General features: G+C 34.8%; 1 protein-coding gene across 4 annotated transcripts in view; it reads right to left on the bottom strand.

The window, feature by feature from the left end:
- Window positions 1-19,424, bottom strand: part of Cbl (E3 ubiquitin-protein ligase CBL) — an 89,496-nt gene that overhangs the window by 16,693 nt on the left and 53,379 nt on the right. For 2 of the 4 annotated variants that reach the window (XM_088242476.1, XM_088242636.1), the window contains exons 4-8: window positions 18,049-18,174; window positions 14,485-14,610; window positions 11,638-11,740; window positions 10,152-10,299; window positions 8,969-9,108 (exon numbers count right to left, since the gene is read on the bottom strand). In XM_088242476.1, the coding sequence (XP_088098602.1) occupies window positions 8,969-9,108; window positions 10,152-10,299; window positions 11,638-11,740; window positions 14,485-14,610; window positions 18,049-18,174 (643 nt within the window). Of the gene's footprint in view, window positions 1-8,968; window positions 9,109-10,151; window positions 10,300-11,637; window positions 11,745-14,484; window positions 14,611-18,048; window positions 18,175-19,424 lie in introns of all 4 variants that reach the window. The other 2 variants (XM_088242555.1, XM_088242709.1) reach the window with 1 other exon arrangement.

Below are 19,424 nucleotides of genomic sequence, written 5' to 3'. Positions count from 1 at the left end.
ATTCTAGAAGTAAGTCAGTGCTATAATATAACCTCCCAACGTCGCTGTGACTTGTAAATATCTGATTTTAATGATTTACTGACAGGTATAAGACTATTAAACTATAGGCCTTAAAATATAGCTCGATTAGAATGACAGTTGTCAGCAAGTGACGACATATCTTTGTAGTAACGTCTAAGGAGTCATTTATATTGACACACGAAAAATCATTTGTATCTGGCATGTTAATTAATTTTTTTAATACAATGCTTGACATATAACCCAACGTTATTATATAAAATCAGTTTTAAAACTAAAATAAACCTAAGTATTAACGACGTTCTTACAAGGTTACATTATTTTGAAAAAACATCAGAGATGGGACAAATTGATCAATGTAAATTGATCAAATAAAAAAAAAAAAATGTTTGATGTTGTTCATGAAAAAAGTATAAATGTCTTGGTTTTTGCGTTTTTATTTCAATTTTCGGAAACAGAGTCTCATGTTAGCATGAAAAAACTGATAAAATCGATTTGATCGGTACATGATCAGTGATCAATAATTTCCCATCACTGGTGATATTAGTTTGACAGCTGTCATTTTAATCAAGCTATATTTTAAGGACTAAAAGCCAAAATATTTTTTTTCAATTTTTATACAGGTGTTCTTTAAACCCTGTCACATCCGAAACCACGATGATCAGTATGACCAAGAAGACATATTGGCACATTAAAATAAATTTTTAGAAGAAATAAAATTTACGAAAAAAAATTATAAAAACGAATGGTTGCTCACTTCTGCAAGGGAGAAGCGAGGACAGGGGAGTCTGATACACTGTCAACCACATGGTAACGACCCCCTCGCTTCTCCCCTGCAGAAGTAAGCAACCATTTGTTTTTTAAATATTTTTTTTTTTTTTAATTCTGCGTTCTAAATATTGTTTTAAATATGCTAATATGTCTTCTTGCCCATACTGATCATCGTGGTTTCGGATGCGACAGGGTTTGAAGAATAACCTGTATATCGTATTTTCAGCGATATGATTTTTTAAAAGTTTTGTATTTATGAAATAACTCCGCGTGTGTTCATTTCTGCTTATTCTCATATAGTTCTTCCCATTGGTCCAGAAACTGCAAGCAGACCAGAAATCTTCCATAGCTCTCATATCATAGGTTGATTCATATGAACCAGTGACGTCATTCAAAGTAGTGCATTTTTATTAAAGTATTTTTATTATTTCTTTTGTACATTTTCAAGAAACTTTGTTTTTTTTTAAATATGTAAATATAAGTTAATCATTATCATTCCTTTTCAGTACCTGATGGTGCATAGGGCACTGCATTGGTACACCGATCGCAGCGTATATTGATCATTTTTTGTTACTCGAAGGTAAGATGATCAGTCTGACTTCCCCATTTAATAAAAATATTGTTTAATTTGTATTATTTTGTAGAACTTCTATTTAATATTGTATTAATTCTGCTTATAGGTGAAATACAATATGGTTAAAAAAACACAATTGTGATCAAACACAGATAAAACAAATTCGGCGCATTCAAAATTAATCAGGGCGTTATCATTATTTTTAAATAACACATTAAAAATTACTCTAAATAGAGATGCACTGTTGTTAGAATTGATAAGCCAGCACAGATCGTCGACGGCAATCCATCACTGCGTAAACTCAAATTTGACCACTTCAGAGGAGAGATTAAAATAATTTTTAAATCTGTACCTTATAGAGGATAAAACATGGGGAGTCCATTTTTTGCCAGTTTTGAAATTAAAAACGCAGAAATTATCGCAATAAGCTATTTCATACGTGAATAAAACACCAAAGTTCACATTTGTCATAATTTTTTTTTTTTTTAAGTTGAAATAAAAATCTGAATTCCACTTTGTTTTAATGCAAAAGCCACCAGTCAGATACACTATCAAAATAAAAGTTATCATGTTTTGGAAAACGCAACACAAAATCTTGTTTCCTGAACATTTTGTTCAATGCGACTCCTGTGATGTATCCTTTGATGCACAGAAATAGTTTTTTTTTTCTTCTAACATTTAAATATTATATTACAACAGAGACGAAGAACATTTAAGATAAGATAATATAGACCCGTCATTGGCTGGTTTAAGTGGCCACTTTACACACTGTGTAACATTCACCATTTTGCCTATGTTTGAACATCCATTTTTCTTCAATTCTTCCATTTGTTGATTTTAGTGAAGTTAAAGAGCTGAAACCTTTATTGTTGCAAAGAGATTCACCTGACTGAATTATTTCACATACTAGACAACGCCTGAAAACAATTTTTCAATTTTTAAACTTCTTCTTGGACCAGTTGGTTTCATTACAATATTTGTCTACGAATATTTGGACAAACTCAAATATTGTTATAATAATTTATTTCTATTACGGTTTTTTTTCATAGATTCATAGCTGAAAGCCTCCAGCATAATTTTTATCTCAAAAATTTGGTGCGTACTTCAAAAAATATGAAGCAATCGACGTAAGAATACGAAGGTGTCACAATTTACATTCTTCTTTTGCAATTTCCCAACAAGTTGACTTTTTGAGTTGAGTCATTTTCATCCTAAAGGTGCGATACGTTTTTATTTGATTTTTACCAACTGGAATATATTTACTGCCAAACAGCATAACTGGATGATTTAGGCGGTGATATTACATATGCGGTGGTGGATTGCCATCGAAGAAATGTCGGATGCTGCAACGCAGTCCAAAACAATAACAAGATTGCATAACAACCCAGAAAGAGATTAACAGTATCCGACAGGGCATGGATGCGCGGTCTTGGTAGGAATCGAACCCTGGAGCCCGGGCATTGTAGGCATAACCTCTAATCGACCACGAGACGGATTGATCTCCATGATCCATTTCTTTTTTCGGGATGTTAATCCGAGCAGTGATTAAGTGAAAAAAATGGCCCAGAACTCTGGTCCTGTTTCTCGGACACTAGGGTTTTTGTACTAGCAAAACAACCTTTTTTGTTTACACATTAAACCGAATATAATATTAATCGATGTAAAAACTATATGGGTGATTAAATGAATGAATAAAAATAAATATTATATTGACTGTGTTGAGGTCAATGGTTTTCCACCACAATTCTGGAAGAAACGGTTTCATTATTTCGAATGTGCCGTCAAATTGTTAAATCAGCCGCTCAATTGGATGACTAGGCTATTCATATTCAATAAATATTATTTGTGTGTAAAGCATTAACTTTCTGGTCAAACATTTTGACTAACTAACTAACCATCACGCCATTTCCCCGGAGGGGTAGGCAGAGAGGATAGAACGCCACACCACTCTGTCCTGGCACACTTCCTTTGCTTCCTTCACATTCATACATCTTCTCATGCACGCACATCGATTATTCCGACTTTTCACATGACCACTTTCAAGAATTTGTTGCACTTGATCATGCCATGTCTTTCTCGGCCTTCCTCGACTTCTACAACCAGACACATTCGCATCATAAATCTTTTTAGCCGTTCTTTCATCATTCATTCGCTCCACATGACCGAACCATCGCAAAAGTCCTTTCTTAATTTTGTCGATAATGCTTAACTCAGCCTTGCATTCTGCTCTAATTTCGACATTAGGGCACCTATCATACATTGTTTTTCCGCACATTCGCCTGAGGGATCGCATTTCAACAGCATTCAGTCTACTTTCGTCCCTTTTTTTCCAACTCCATGCTTCGCTTCCATACATTAGGGTTGGTACCAGAACTCCATTATGAACTGCTAATTTTGCCTCTTGCGATAGACACTTATTTGCTACGACAGACTTTAAGGCACCATTAACTCTGTTACCGGCACTAACCCTCCTTTCAATATCCTTGTCCATATTTCCATCTCTAGTAAACATACTACCCAGATATACAAATTCTTCGACCTGTTTCAAACTATCTCCATTTACTACAATCTTACATTCAGTCATAGTTACATTTAACTAATGTTAGTATATAACCACTTACCGTTTTTTTTAGTCGACCGGTCAGGACACTCGATATGGAGATTTCCAACATTAAAAAAGCCTTACAAAATGATATTCCCTTAATAAATAATCAAATAAGTTTTCAGTACAGCCCGCTTTTTGAATTAAAAATTAAGCAAACGGGTAACCCCACCTCTAACCCCCCTCCCTCTCAACTCCCTACCAATTCTTCGATACAAAATTAAATATTTTTTTAATTAAGCTCGGTGCACGACTAGACACGGTGGCGTTCGCATCTCTATGAATCTGCACGTGATTTTTGAATTTTTGGAAATACTATATACAGGTGTTCTTTAAACCCTGTCACATCCGAAACCACGATGATCAGTATGGGCAAGAAGACATATGAGCGTATTTAAAAAAATATTCAGAACAAAGAAAAATTGAAAAAAAAACAAATGGTTACTTACTTCTGCAGGGGAGAAGTGAGGGGAGCGCGGCGCAGTGCCAGAATGTGTATAAGACCAACACAATTGGTTTGAAAAACATTTGAAATAATGAAACCGCTTTTTACAGAATTGAGGTCTGAAGCCTTTGACCTGAACACGGTTGATATTGGACACATAGATTTCCCGTGCATTTGTGAATTTAACTATCACAAAAACAACACATTATCAAACCATGCAACAGCTAGTGGTAATATAACACATATATATATATATATATATAAGACAAATAAATTGTGGTCCAAGGGTTGAAATTCTAAATTCAGATATACAAAAAAAAAAATATTTTACTTCAAGTAAGAGAACTTTAACAAAAGCCATATTTTCAGTGCATATCTTTGTATGCAAATTTGGGATTGATTACAAAATAAGATACATTCACCATTCTGCCCAATTTGAACATCTATATTCCTTCAATTCTTTCATCTGTTGATGTTTGTGAAGTTAAAGAGCTGCAACTTTTATTTTTGCGGGTGAGATTCGTATAATTGAATTATTTCACCTACATACGCCTGAAAATGTTATTTTTTCAATTTCTATACTTCTTCATGGACCAGGTGGATTTATCAACAATATTCCGAGTTTGTCCAAATTTTTGTAGACAAGGACTGGATTCAACTCCCTGGGGAGCTGTTAATATCAACATATTACAACAGAGATGAAGAACATTTTAGAGGAGGTAGTATAAAAGTATAGGCATCTACCCCTATGGAGAAATGGCGTGATGGTAGTAGTAGTTGAAATCACTTTACCCAGCCGATGACCGATCATAAGCTCTGTAAATACTTAAGACTTCCACATTTTCAACGGCTTCATCTCTATCGAAAAAATATTTAATGTTTTATTATCATTCTTTAGTTAGTTGAACTAAACTGAACTCAACGCGATTTGGCCAAAACTGGTCAGAATTTTTACCCTGTGACCACATAAATATAATAATTATTTTTTTCAATGTAGCTGGATTGACAAACACAAAGATTCAACAAATGCATTTGGACAGTTAAAATGTTTACACAACTAATATTGTCGGGCTAATGTCAATATCATAAATCTGCATTTTGGCAAGTTTTTATATTTACCCCCCCCCTCCGGGTTAGATTGACACAGCTCATACTTACTTTTACTAATTATTTAGCTTTGTTTGTTTTACATAAATTGAAACTACCATGTCTGCCTCTTTGGGTGGAATGTGTTTATGGTGCCTACAAAATCTCTCCAGGCCTCTAACTGCGGCCAAGGAATTGTCAGTTGTGGGTAGGGTTACCAACACAAATAGAATATATTTCATCATCATCATACCCTTCCCATAGGGCACGGCATTGGTACACCGATCGCACCATATCTTGATATTTTTTGTAACATGAAGGTAAGTTGATTAGTTTTATGCTTCAGGTACCAGTCCAGGGACCATGAAATATTCTAGTGTGAAAACATGCTTTAAAATAAATATTTCAAATCAACCCGAGACCTGATGTCGGGAATCGAACCCGAGACCCCTTGCATGGTAGGCAAACGCGCTGACCATTACACCACGAGGCCGACATATTATATATTTGATGGAATATATTTGATTGTAGGTAATTTTTTAGTAAAAGAGTCAAAATTATGTATATTTTCTTAAAATTGTACTTAATCTGACTGTCAAAAATAACATCATAAAACTCTTTACAATTTTAAGTACACAGCTGTATTTCTGACTCATGAATTTCACCGAGCCGATTAGAACTTTTTGAGATAAGTTTATTTCACAATTATTATATTTCACTTTTCGCACCAAAATGATGCACAGTGCACTGCATTCGTACACACCAATCGCAACTCATTTTGTTGTACGAAGGTAAGATGATCAGTCTTACACTTCAGGTGCCAGTCGAGGGACTATGAAATATTCTAGCGTGAAAACATCTTTTTAAATAAATATTTTACATCAACCATGTCGGGAATGGAACCCAAGACCTCTTGCGTTATAGGCAAACCACTACACTACGAGACCGACATTTCTTACTAAATTAAAAATATGAACAGCAGTGGCATTTGCAATTGGGATTGACTAATAATTGCAAATTTTTTCTGGCAATTTAAAAAAAAAAATATCCGATGACTCGCAAAAGACAGTAATTATCACACAGCAATCGAATCCGGGAGATTTCGGCTGCGTTCCGACGGTCGGTAGATTAAAAAAAAATGATAACATGCTTCTGGAAGAATCACGGAATTTCAGGAGGGTTGGCAACCCTAGCCGCGGACCTGATGCCTCGTAAAGTAAGCATGCGTGGTTAAGGCTCTCGGGTGGCATCTGTAATACACGTCTCCTGGCCATCGTTATCATCGGAGGTCTTATTTCTACATTCCTTACGAAGTCACACCTCGGAGCCAGGCGCCAATTCTCAAAACTCGATAGTTTGCTGTTCTGGGCACAAGCGGGGTGCCACGATTTTGATTTCGACACTAACCCGACGATATGGTTTAAGCTACACACAGACTAAAAACAGTTACTTATTTGGGTAAAATATATTCAAAACCAGCATTCATAAAATGGGGTAGGCATAAAAATATAAATAAATTTTTGAAAATTGTGTGAAAAAGTAAAACCAAAGGAAAATTATTAGGTACATATTGTGAAAATATTTTTTTTTTAAATTTCAACTTGTAAAAAATCATCTCTTTGGAATGAGGAAGTTCAGTGCAACAGTAAATTGGATAGGTATAAAAAATGGTTTCTTATTTATATTTATATTACATTAAAAATTAGAGTAATTAATTGGACGTGGCAGAAAGCGTCCAACCCTCAAAATGCTAAGAATGAGTAATGCCGATTTCGATAGCATACTACTACGATATCTGAAAATGTCCAAACTCGAAGTGCTAATCGAAGTGGAATATCTTTTCCATTTTTAGATCTGATCAGGCGGGCAATAGAGCGTTTGAGCGACGAAAGGACGCATTCAAATAATCCTAACTATGTTGTAATGACAACAAGCTAAACTAACATAAAGAGCGAAAACTAACTAAATTTTTTAATTAATTATAAGTAAGTGGACTGTATTTTTAATGTTTTATTGATTAGGCAAAGGCCAAACCTTTACGACAGGACGCCTATATATGCCTGTTTTTGTTCGGACATTTATTACTCTAACTACACGGTCACTTCCGGGAAAAATGTCTTCGATTATCCCAAGCGGCCAAATTAATGGTGGACTATTATCTGATTTAAGTAGAACTACAGTGCCTTTCCGAATGGAATCTGTGTCTGTGTTCCATTTTTGACGCGCTTGAAGAGTATTAAGGTACTCTATTTTCCATCTTTTCCAAAACGATTGAACTAAATAAAAAATAAAAATTGTCAATAAAAAAAACTTATAACCTACATTACAATTTTACCACGAATTCATTCATTAGACGTACCTGTAGAAATTATAATGGACTCAGTATTGATGTAGACATTTTAAACTGCACGTTGCATTTGTACAGAAAATTTCTTCATGGAGTTGATTATTTGGGATAGTTGCTGAATGTGCATCTCGAGTGGTTTGTGCTATGTATATGTGCCGCGTGTAATGTATATGTTTGCGTATGTTTTATATGTGCGTTCATGTGTGCGTGCGTGGATGGCTCGGGGTGTGCATTCGGTTTTTTATTTATTACCGACGATAACCTCCATGGAAAATGCAAATGTTAACAATTATTCTTTTCTCACTTGAGTTTTTTATTTATTAAATTTTTTGTCACATTTAGTGTTTAAATCTTTTACATAATTAATGAAAACTTAATTGGTCTTTTTATGTTAGAAAATCATTGTTTTTAATACTTTTTATGTATGACTATGTTTTCTGAATAAAATAAAATAAAATAAAAAATAAATAAAAATAACGGCTATCGCTGTTATATTAACTTTAAAAAAGTCTAAGCGGTTTGACTGTTTCATGCGGCTCTTTTTTAATTTCTTTAATTGGCAAAAAAGTACAGCACTTGTATACGAGTTTGGACATTTTCAGCATATAAAGATATCGTAGTATGCTATCAAAACCGGCATAAACTCATTTTTAGCATTTTGATTTTGAGGGTTGGATGCTTTCTGCATTACTACGTCCAATTGTATGGCAAAGTTTCTCGAAAAAAAATTCTAAAAATGATTTGAACGTCCCTAGTTCTCGAAAATCAACCAATGACAGAGTGTCGTGCTACATTTCCGGTTACCAGCCCACCAATCGAGACAACTCACCGTAGAGAATTTGTGACGTCACAGGCGAAGTAATTTTAAAATCAGAAAACTTTAAAAAAATTTTTTGGCTTTGATATTATATTAACAAATATATATCTTTTTTTAAGACCACAGAACTTCCTCATTGGTCTGACATGACACAAAGCGATCAAAACTGATTTTTTCATATTTTTTAAAGTATAATTTAAATGAAGTTTGTCCAAGAAATGTCAGTAAACAAACTCTGGAAAAATCTATCACAGAATTCGCATTGGTTTTACATTTTCTAATCGGAAGAGATTAGGGTACAAATTTACCTCTATGTCATCAAAGTCGTCTGACAGTCCGTTGAAGTTGGCGAGAGAGTTTGGTTTGGTGGATGACGCCGTGGTGCTGGCTGATGATGAAGAGGCTCCGGAGTCCTTCAATGGAGGAGATGTGGGAGTATCCTGGGAACCTGAGATGGTTTTACCACAATAGGTACATTAGTAAGTATAGTGTATTTATCTTAGAGTAATCTAGTTTTAAAATTTGAGTTCATTTTGTTTTGTTTGGGGGTTTTTGGCATAAAAACACCATGCTTGCCAGACGTGTCGGTGAGTTTGGATTCAGCCGCCTTTGACCTAGGGAGCAGACGCTGTTTGTGGCCAATCCGGGCCACAGAAAAGATGGGTCGATGACATTGCCTCGATAGCCAGGTAAAACATGGATAATGAAAGCGGATGATAGGAAGGAATGGAGACATTTGGAAGAGTGAAAGGGACGAGACGTGGGCCTACTACCTCACACCGGAAACAAAGGAACAACCCAAACAGTGGAAACATCCGCAATTGCCGACGCCGCGTAAGTTTAAACAAACGCTGCCGGCAAAGTCGTAGCAATGGTATTCTGGGACAAGAAAGGCCTATTGCTGTGCGAATTTATGCCTACCGGCACAAAAATGACTGCCGATCGCCACTACAAAACTCTAAAAAAGGAAAACCTTTAAAGGGCCATACAAAACAAGAGGGGCATGCTGACGAATGGAATCCATTTTCATCAGGACAACGCTCGTCCGCATACAGCCCGCGTCACCACCGCGCTCATTGAGAAATTCGGATGGGAGATCGTCCTACACCCACCATACAGTCCGGACTTGGCCCCGAGCGACTACCATCTCTTCCCTGATTTGAAGAAACACCTCGGTGGAACGCATTTTGCAAACAAAGAGGAGCTGAAAGAAAAGGTTCTGAGCTACCTTCACGGCCTGGCGGGAGACTTCTAAGACCAGGGAATCGAAAAGATGGTGACCCGGATGAAAAAGTGCATCGAAGTTAACGGGGACTATGTAGAAAAATAGCTGAAAGTCTAAGCTTTCCAATGATGTATTGCTCGTTGTAAATAAAAATGGTTTTCATTATGAAAAAAAAATAGGGAAACTTATTTTACGGACAACCCTCGTATATATCTCAGTTATATATCAGTCACATAATAAATGCGCTTCAATGGTATGACATTTACCTCCATCGTGACTGTTATTGGTTGAAGAGTGTAGTTTGACTTTTGCCTGGTGTGACCGAGAATGTTTAGGGTCAAACGCGTCGACCACTATCTGTTCAGTCCCCTTGATCTCCGCTCGACAGAATGGACAGCCCTGGCCTTCAGAGTCCTAAAAACAAATAAAGGGATTTTTAATATATTATTATAAACAGAGTGCAATCTATAATATTCTGGTGTTTAGTGGAGTTGTCTGAAGCATAAGCAATTTGAACCCCATGGACATGATTAAACAGTATATATGTCGACGCCAAATAGTTAAATAAGCCACTCAACATAGCGGCTAGGCTGTTTATGCTGGCATTCAACTGAAGTGCTAGAAATGAGGATATATCATGTTTTTTTACAGTTTTATATTAATATGGGTCTACGAAATACTGTCGAAATTTTTTTTACTACTTATTAGTAGCATATTTTTTTTATTTTTTATTTATAATTTTGAAATTGCACAAAAACCGTCCATTGCATTGTCCACACCCCTAATATGTTACAATTTGTGTAAATTTTTACCTTTGTTTGTGACCGTTTGTGATTTAAATTGAAATAGAACATCGTCACGAATCTTGACGTCACAAATATCGACGCCAAACATGTTGAGTTTTTGTAGGGGGATATTTTTAAATGGTTTATTTTTTAAAGTTATGTATGAAAACATTTCTCTACAATATTTATATTGATTTTGAAAATATTTTTTTTTCTAAATCCATTTTTAAATATTTATTAATTATTTTATTTTACAACCACAACAGGCCAGAAGGCCCAAAACAGTGGTGATTTACATCATGGAACACCCAGGCTTGAAAAAAATCTAATTTTATTATTTGTATTCTCACCGGGAATCGAACCCAGAACCCTCCGTGTGTGAGTCAAGCGTCTTGACCACTACATTATAACATTTCTAATATGATAATACATTATCACATTTCTAACATGATAATACATAATCATCATCATCCCCTTTCCGCACCTAATGGTGCATAGGGCACTGCATTGGTAACCGATCGCAGCGAATCCTGAACATTTTTGTTACATGAAGGTAATATCATGTAATCCAGGGATTATAAAATATACTAGTATGAAAAAAATCTTTTTAATAAATATTTCATATCAAACATGTCGGGAATCGAACCCAAGACCTCTTGCATGGTAGGCAAACGCGCTGACCATTACACCACGAGGCCGCCAAATGATAATACTTATTATAATATAATATTATAATATTATTAATAATATTATATTATGATAATATTATTTCATTTTTTTAAATGTTTTTGGCAAGTCAATTAAGGACATTGGAAAAGATAGCAAACTCCCGTTTTGGTGATTTTGAGAATAAACACAAAAAACCACTGAATTTCCTCATTATATCACTGTTTGCTTTGAAACCTAGTAAAATGAGGTCGCAGTGTATTTATATTAATTTAATGATGTACGTATAAAATGGACTCACAATTTGCCAGGACGTCAAGCACGGTGTGCACAGCAAGTGCCCGCAGGGTTCTATTCTGATGTCCTTGTCGTTCTCCGCACATATCTTACAGAGTTGGAATGTGCTGCCTGGAAGGGGAAAGCGAAACCAAGTCATTTACAGAGTTAAAAGAGAAACGCTATGGAAAATAACACATACTTAAAAAAATAAGGGGACCAAAGAAATCATGCATTTTATGACCTGCCGTTTGAGGGCAGTTTGTGCCCAGACACGGTGAAGTAGACGCGTCTGCGAGTTTTTTGATCTTAAATGGGAATCACATATTATTGAAATTGTCAAACGCACCAATTCCCTCTTTTACTTTATAAGGAAAACATCGCTCACATCACCCAAGATTTGTTCCTCAAAATTAATCAAACATATATTCGTCCACTCCTGAAGTATGCCTCAGTAAGGACGGTGATTTTATTTACAGGTAAGCTATAAAAAAAATATCATTTATTTGTACCTACATAATAGAATATAATGTAAGTTATATATACCTACTATAAATTGCTATTTTTTTCTGTGGTTCTGTGTGATACTACAACTCTCATCTATGAAATAAACTCAAACGACGTAACTTTGTGATAAATTACATTGTGTGGCTATATTATCTGAATTTTACAGATAACAGTTAGTATTAGGTATTCTCATTATGATTGAAATGTCAACTGGCCGATTTGTTCTAGAAATGAATAATGCCATAAATGGCCGCGTCGAGCCCCACATGTGTTGCGAGTCATATGTAAAAAGTATCATCTCATAGAAAAAAAGTCCCTCCTCAAATAATGTTTGAAATACTGTTTTCCAAATCGAGAATCTTCAAAGAATTTGTATAATCTGAAAGTTAACTCTATGAGAAAAATACTGCTTACAATGTTCAAAATATAGTACACTTATTTGTATGAAGAAATAAGCTGGAGTAATCGGCTAGTTCCTTGGCTCATTGCTGGGGCTGGGCTGGGAGCGCTTTATTAACATTTGGAGAAATATGCAAGATTTATAAAAAATCAAAATTATTTGTTTGTTTTTGTGTAAATAAAGTTGCCGTAAAACATTATTATGGATAGTCAAATATAATGGTAAGCTGCGCATAATCGCTTCTATACACGGTTCGCCCCCGGTATTCCTACCAAATCTAGAGTCCCTATTTTTAAAAAGACAGCTTTGTCGGAGAAATTCCAGAGAAGAGCAACTAAAATGGTAGTTTCTCTAAGAAATAAATCATACGAGGACCGCTCAAGGGAGCTCGGGCTAAGTTCACTGGAAGAGCGGAGGCAGCGTGGTGACTTGATCCTAACTGAGCAATATAATGTACCCAAGTTGAAATCAACGTTCACTGTGAATGAAAACCGTCATCTCAGAGGTCACTCATTGAAACTAACCACTGCCTCCTTCTCATCCAACCCCGGGAAGAACTTCCTGACAAACCGAGTCGTGGAGAAATGGAATGGCCTTCCCTAGAAAAAGATCGGTGCTAGTTCAGTGAATGTTAACTAGATGCACACAGCAATGTATAATGTTAAATAACCATACACACTTGATATACACGCATCAGCTTAATGGCTGCTAGTGTATTATTATTAATAATAGTAATAATTTACAAGTAATAAAACCTTTATTTCTTATTTTATTTTGAGAACACATCAGCATTACAGAAAATATTTAACAATATATAGTAATAACAATATACAGGATGTTCTTTAAACCCTGTCACATCCGAAACCACGATGATCAGTATGGGCAAGAAGACATATTAGCATATTTAAAAAATATTTAAAACAAAGAAAAGTTTTAAAAATAAAATATTTTGACATATTACAACAGAGATGAAGAACATTTAAAAGAAGGTAATGTAGAAGTCTAGGCATCTACAGGGCTTATGACCTGTCAATCTCTGTTGTAATATGTTAATATAAACAGCTCCCCAGGGAGTTGAATCCAGTCCTTGTCTACAAAAATTTGGACAAACTCAAAATATTGTTGATAAATTACCTGGTCCATGAAGAAGTATAGAAATTGAAAAAATAACATTTTCAGGCGTTGCCTAGTATGTAGGTGAAATAATTCAATTAGATGAATCTCACCAGCATAAATAAAGGTTTCAGCTCTTTAACTTCACAAACATCAACAGATGGAAGAATTGAAGGAATATAGATGTTGGAATATGGGCAGAATAGTGGATGTTACACAGTGTGTAAAGTGGCCACTTAAAATATTATAACTGTCTATTTATTATAGGAGCAAAATTTCATCAAAATTTTCTTGTATACCCCCCACGAACAGGCCATGCCTTTGTGGGATTTTTGTTTACTATTAATATGTATTTAATTGCTATGTAATTATCCTTTATTTTTTTAATACTCTGTTTTACCTCTTATGCATATTGTAAAAAACAAAAAAAAATAATTTAAAAACTAGCCAATGACAGGTCATAAGCCCTGTAGATGCCTAGACTTCTATATTACCTTCTCTAAAATGTTCTTCATCTCTGTTGTAGTATCTTAACTTGATAAGTTAAATGAAAAAAATAAAGCTTTTTTTATTTATTAAACTTAAAACAACCCATCCTAACTTAACCAGGCGACTTTTGGTTTGGCCGTTTACAAAGGGCTAGCTTTCCTTTCGATAGCATCCTTTTTCTATAATAGCTGGGTATTTTTATTTTACCATCTTTGAATATTCAAATTTCAGTATTAATTTTAAGTGTATGTATTCCTTGAAACATTTTTGTAATGTATATAAAATAAATAAATAAATTGAAAGTGTAAGAGGGATAAAAAGTGTTAAATAAATAATTAAAATAATAAAAAATAAAAAAGTAACTTTCCCTCACCCATTTCGCAGTACAGCTCGTACTGTTCCTGCGTCACGGCAATGTGGTCTTCACTGGGAGACTGCACGGCCCAACTCAGGTCGGGATTAGTGTCCCGCCCGTCTGGATACAGGTAGCTGGAAACAAGTTATATTTTTTAATCTGTACCTTAAAGCTGAAAGGCTGGCAGTCATTTTTTTTTGCAAAATTGAGTTATGAATGTCATTTTGTTCATATTTCAATCTCTCAATAATCTATTTAGTATGCCCCGGGTATCGCAATTCCGTCTGACTTCCTGACTCCGGGTTCTGCCTCTTTGGGTTTTCCCTTCGATTGCCCTTAGTAGTTTCATCTCTGACGTTCCGAGTTTGTTTTTCATATTTTTCTTTTCTCTCTATCTATCCTCGCCTCTACTGTATACGCCATGATTGGTGTGACACACGTTTTGTAAATCCGAATCATGTTTCCAATAATCATGTGTTCATCGTACCATACGACATTTCTTAGGCATCCAGATGTTTACTAAGTGAGATGGATATGTTCTCGTCATCACTATGGCTGCATCGTCTGCGTGGCATGTGATGTTAATGACCTTATTTTCTTTAATATATTCATTTTTAGTATACCCCTTTTTTCATTTTTAAAAGAGTTTTTTTTAGATATTTATTCTGCTTGTGTAACAAAGTGTTTTTGGCGTAAATATTGTGCTATATTTAGTTATAAAGGTGCTAAACTTTCTTAGTTTCTTTGTTGTTCTCAATATATGTTTTTTTTGTTATGTTAATATTATTTATGTCCCGAATTGAGTTGTTGTAACTCCTAGTAATGTAATTCAATGTATTATACCTGTAAAATACTTTGTGTTAAAAAAAAAATATTTAGATTCTATTAATGCTAAAAAAATTGGAGTCCTCCGGTATACCACTACTGAAATAGCTTGTTCTAAAACACCAGTAACACCAGTAGTGCAGTAATAATACTCTACTGGTATTAAAGCAGTGGATACTGAATAAATTCTACAATTTTTATAAAAAACTACCTCTGACGCAGCAAATTAAGTCTTTTTGTCATAATCAACAATACTTAACCATTATGTAATCTTTTCTGCCATTAATTTCATTATTTTACTTTGCTTTTTTTCACATACTGTTTACTTTCAATAACTGTTTTATTGCTATTAACACACGTGCGTTTCCAGAAATTATCAAGCAGCCAGTGGGCCACATGGCGATGGTATCTACCTACTGTCTACAAAAGCTTCTCTTCGGACATCTATCTCCCTTTGTTAACCATGGAGTTGAAACAGTGTTTGATTTATTTAGTTTTTTAATGCTTACTTCTTGGCATGAACACTTGACAAGATTACTACTATGCTCTAATTTTTATAAATTTATTGATATCATTTTAACTTTGCTGGAATTCCACTCGTCCATGCGCTTTGCAGCTGCACGATAATTGGTTATCTAGCTTTCATATATCAACTTTAAAATACCAAAATTTTGTAAATCGGGTCTAGAATTCCAATCGTCTATGCACTTAATAGCTGCAAGACGTGCTGTAATCTTACTCCTTTTTATTATTCGTATTTTTTTATTTTTTTTTAAATATCATTAATACACTAAATTTATTTGTCAATTTTTAAAATGTGTAAATGGGGGCTAAATTTCTAACTGTCTATGCGCTCTGTAGCTGCAAGACGTCCTGTAATCTAGCTTCTATCTGTTATATTTTTTTATTGATCTTAATTGAAAACGAGGAACTAGAATCCCAACCGTCCATGCGCTCTGTGGCTGCAAGACGTACTGAGATATCTATTAATTGTACAGCGCCCTTGAGGTGATTTTCACAAAAAAGGCGCTATATAAATTATCCAAATATATATATATATATATATCATTAAATTTGTATTTACCTGTTATTTTTGTAAATAATTCATGTTTTAATTAATGGCATGTAATTTAATCTTTTTGCTTACAGAAAGTTTAATAAATACATTGTTTTCCAATCAATTTTTCACATGACTTTTTTATACTAAAGTCCAAGGAGGAATTAGGGTACGGACCGGACAGTTAAAACAAAAATCATTGAAGTCCCATAGTTGCTGGCGCTGGATTGACATGGGAGGAGGCGAGGGTGCTGGCTGGCGATGGGGTCTCCCGGAGGCAACTGGTGATGTCCACATGCTCCACTTAGGAGCGGATGTGGAAAAGAGAGAAGAGAGAGAACATTGCATACATCAACATTCGCATCGTAACTCCTTTTAGCCGTTCTTTCGCTGTCTTTTCGCACTGTATTGTTTTCAAAACACCCTTTTAAATAAATATTTCATTTCAACCATGTCGGGAATCGAACCCGAGATCTCTCGCATGGAAGCCAAACGCGCTGACCACTACACCACTAGGCCGGCTATGTTCCAAACACAGTAATTTGAATTTCAATGAAAATTCCCAATTGTAAACCAGATTAAGGCAACCGAATAGTTTTGAATACAAATTGTATGCACAGATTGTAAATTGTACACTTCGCATGTTTATTCCACAAGGTTTACTGATGAGAATGCCGAGTCCAAATATTTCATCATTTGTACAAACAGCAAAGCGGCGTGCGAGTGAAAATAAATATACATTTTTCTTTATTTGAGTTATTTATTGACAATTCTTGATGAAATTCCATAGTAATGATATAATAAATTATATTTAAATGATAATGTAATTGACCAATTAGCGCTTTCACTCTCTAATGGGCATCTTCAGACTGGTAAATATTATATAGTTGAAGATAAAACAACAACAACAAACCATCACGCCGTTTTGAATATTGGTTTGATTGGTGTCCTGATGAAGAGACGGGCACGTCTCGAAACAGGTAGAAATAAAAACCATGGTTAAAAATATATAATACCATATTAGTTAAAAATGTATGGGTGTACAGAATACATACATAATATTGCAGTAGAGAACAAAAGTGCATTTTTTCCAAACAAACCATCACGCCATTTCTCCGTAAGGGTAGGCAGAGAGGATAGAACGCCACATCACTCTATCTCTGCATACAAATCTCGCTTGCTATGCATTCATACATCTTCTCATGCACGGGCGTTGATTATTCCGACTTTTGACAATATGTCTATCTTTAAGTATTCGTTAGACTTGATCATGCCATGTCTTTCTCGGTCTTCCTAGAGGAAATAGATTTCTCCACCCGTCAACATTCGCATTGTAAATATTTTTAGCCGTTCTTTCGCTGTCCATTCGCTCTACATGTCCGAACCAGCGCAGAGCTGCTTTCTTGATTTTGTCGATAATGTGAGGATAATTTATATAAAACGTATATGGGTTCGGTATAAAAATACGTCGATGACCACTTTTAAAAATAAACCTAGGCAAAAAATGCGTTCCATAAAACACCCTCCATTTTCAGAGTTTCCAAGTTTGATTTTTTTGGTCGAGGGCCCCCTGGGACGGGGTCGAGTGTGCTTTTAGCAGAAATGCGGCCCTCCCAACATAGGCATAGAAAAAATGTACCTACTTTGAATTAAGACATTTAAAAAATATATATTAAAATAATGAACTTACAATCCCTCCCGATACCCGTCCAGTAGGGCTTGACATAAGCTCTTGTTTTGCGGAATGGTTTGTAGAATCTCTCCGTCTGCCGTCACATAACCGATGGCCCACTGCCCTAGTCTGGTGCAAGACAATCTGGAAAAGGGGGTGGGTAAATGTCAAAGTACTGATTTGTTATTTACAATATAAACACAGTCGAACTCGGTTATAACGATCACGGAAACAGCGACATCTCGGATATAACGAGGAAACATTAGTTGACATTTTAGTTTGCGGTTTCTCCATACATTTATTAAATTTTATAACGAGCTTCTTTTTATTTTATTTATTAATTTAAATCAGAGTTCAGAGTTTTAATAGCATTACTGATATTTTCTACATCAGTATGCAAGTAAATCTGAAGATCATCGACATAGAGATGAAACGGACTGTCTAAATGTGAAGATATTAAATTTATGAAGATGGAGAATAGAAGTGGAGACGGTACACTACCCTGGGGAATTCCTGTGCTAAGGTTATTAAATTTGGATGCCTTGTTTGCCGGTGAACGCTCTGACTTCTCCGATTTAAGAAAGAAAACCTTGACTGGAAATGAAAAAATTAGAGTGTGACTTTCTTATCATTCGTGGCTTGTCTTATATCGCCTGTTAGTTTTGCAGAACAGTCATAGTGCTGTGACCTGAACGGAAGCCAGATTGGTAAGGATCAAATAAGTTGTAAGTTAAATACACATTTATTTTATTAAAAACTATTCAGTCTGTTACTTTAGAAAGGATAGGAAGATATGGAGATATATATATATATTTTATATGGAGATCGGGCAAAAGTCTGTCACTTGTGTGGGTAAAGAAATTTTTTGCAGTGGGATGATATTGGCCATTTTCCATATTGAGGGCGTGGATTGTGAAGTCGAACAGTAATTTGATGTCCAATTTTTAAAAATGCCTAGTTGTTGAGTTGGCAACACTGCCGTGTAGAGCATTTTGTGAACTATACATCTGCCTAATTTATTTTTCAATAAAGAATACCTATATCGAATTTTGAATTTAAAAATTATTTAAAAATATTATTTCAATTACAAAAAATTCCTACCGCTACCAATGAGGGTAGGTATAAAGGTCATAAAAACGTTAATAAGATGTTGTTATAAATTGAATATTACAACCAGAATAATCCCATTTCAAAAAAAAAAAAAATACGATTCCATCAAAAAAGGTTTCAACTAAAATATTTCAATAAATATATATTTTTTAAAGTATTACTGAAGGCAAAATTTTACGTAGAATCAAAGGAAAATATCACAAAAATGTATGTGATTTAAAATGCTTGTATTTCTTTTCAAAAACAAAAAAATAAGATTTGCTGCGGCCACTTTCATGTTTATC

The sequence above is a fragment of the Micrasema longulum genome, unplaced genomic scaffold (assembly GCF_059751315.1).
Source record: "Micrasema longulum isolate JH-2025_06_02 unplaced genomic scaffold, ASM5975131v1 h1tg000003l, whole genome shotgun sequence".
NCBI classification, from domain to species: Eukaryota; Metazoa; Arthropoda; class Insecta; order Trichoptera; family Brachycentridae; genus Micrasema; species Micrasema longulum.
This window is presented reverse-complemented; position numbering and strand designations above follow the sequence as displayed.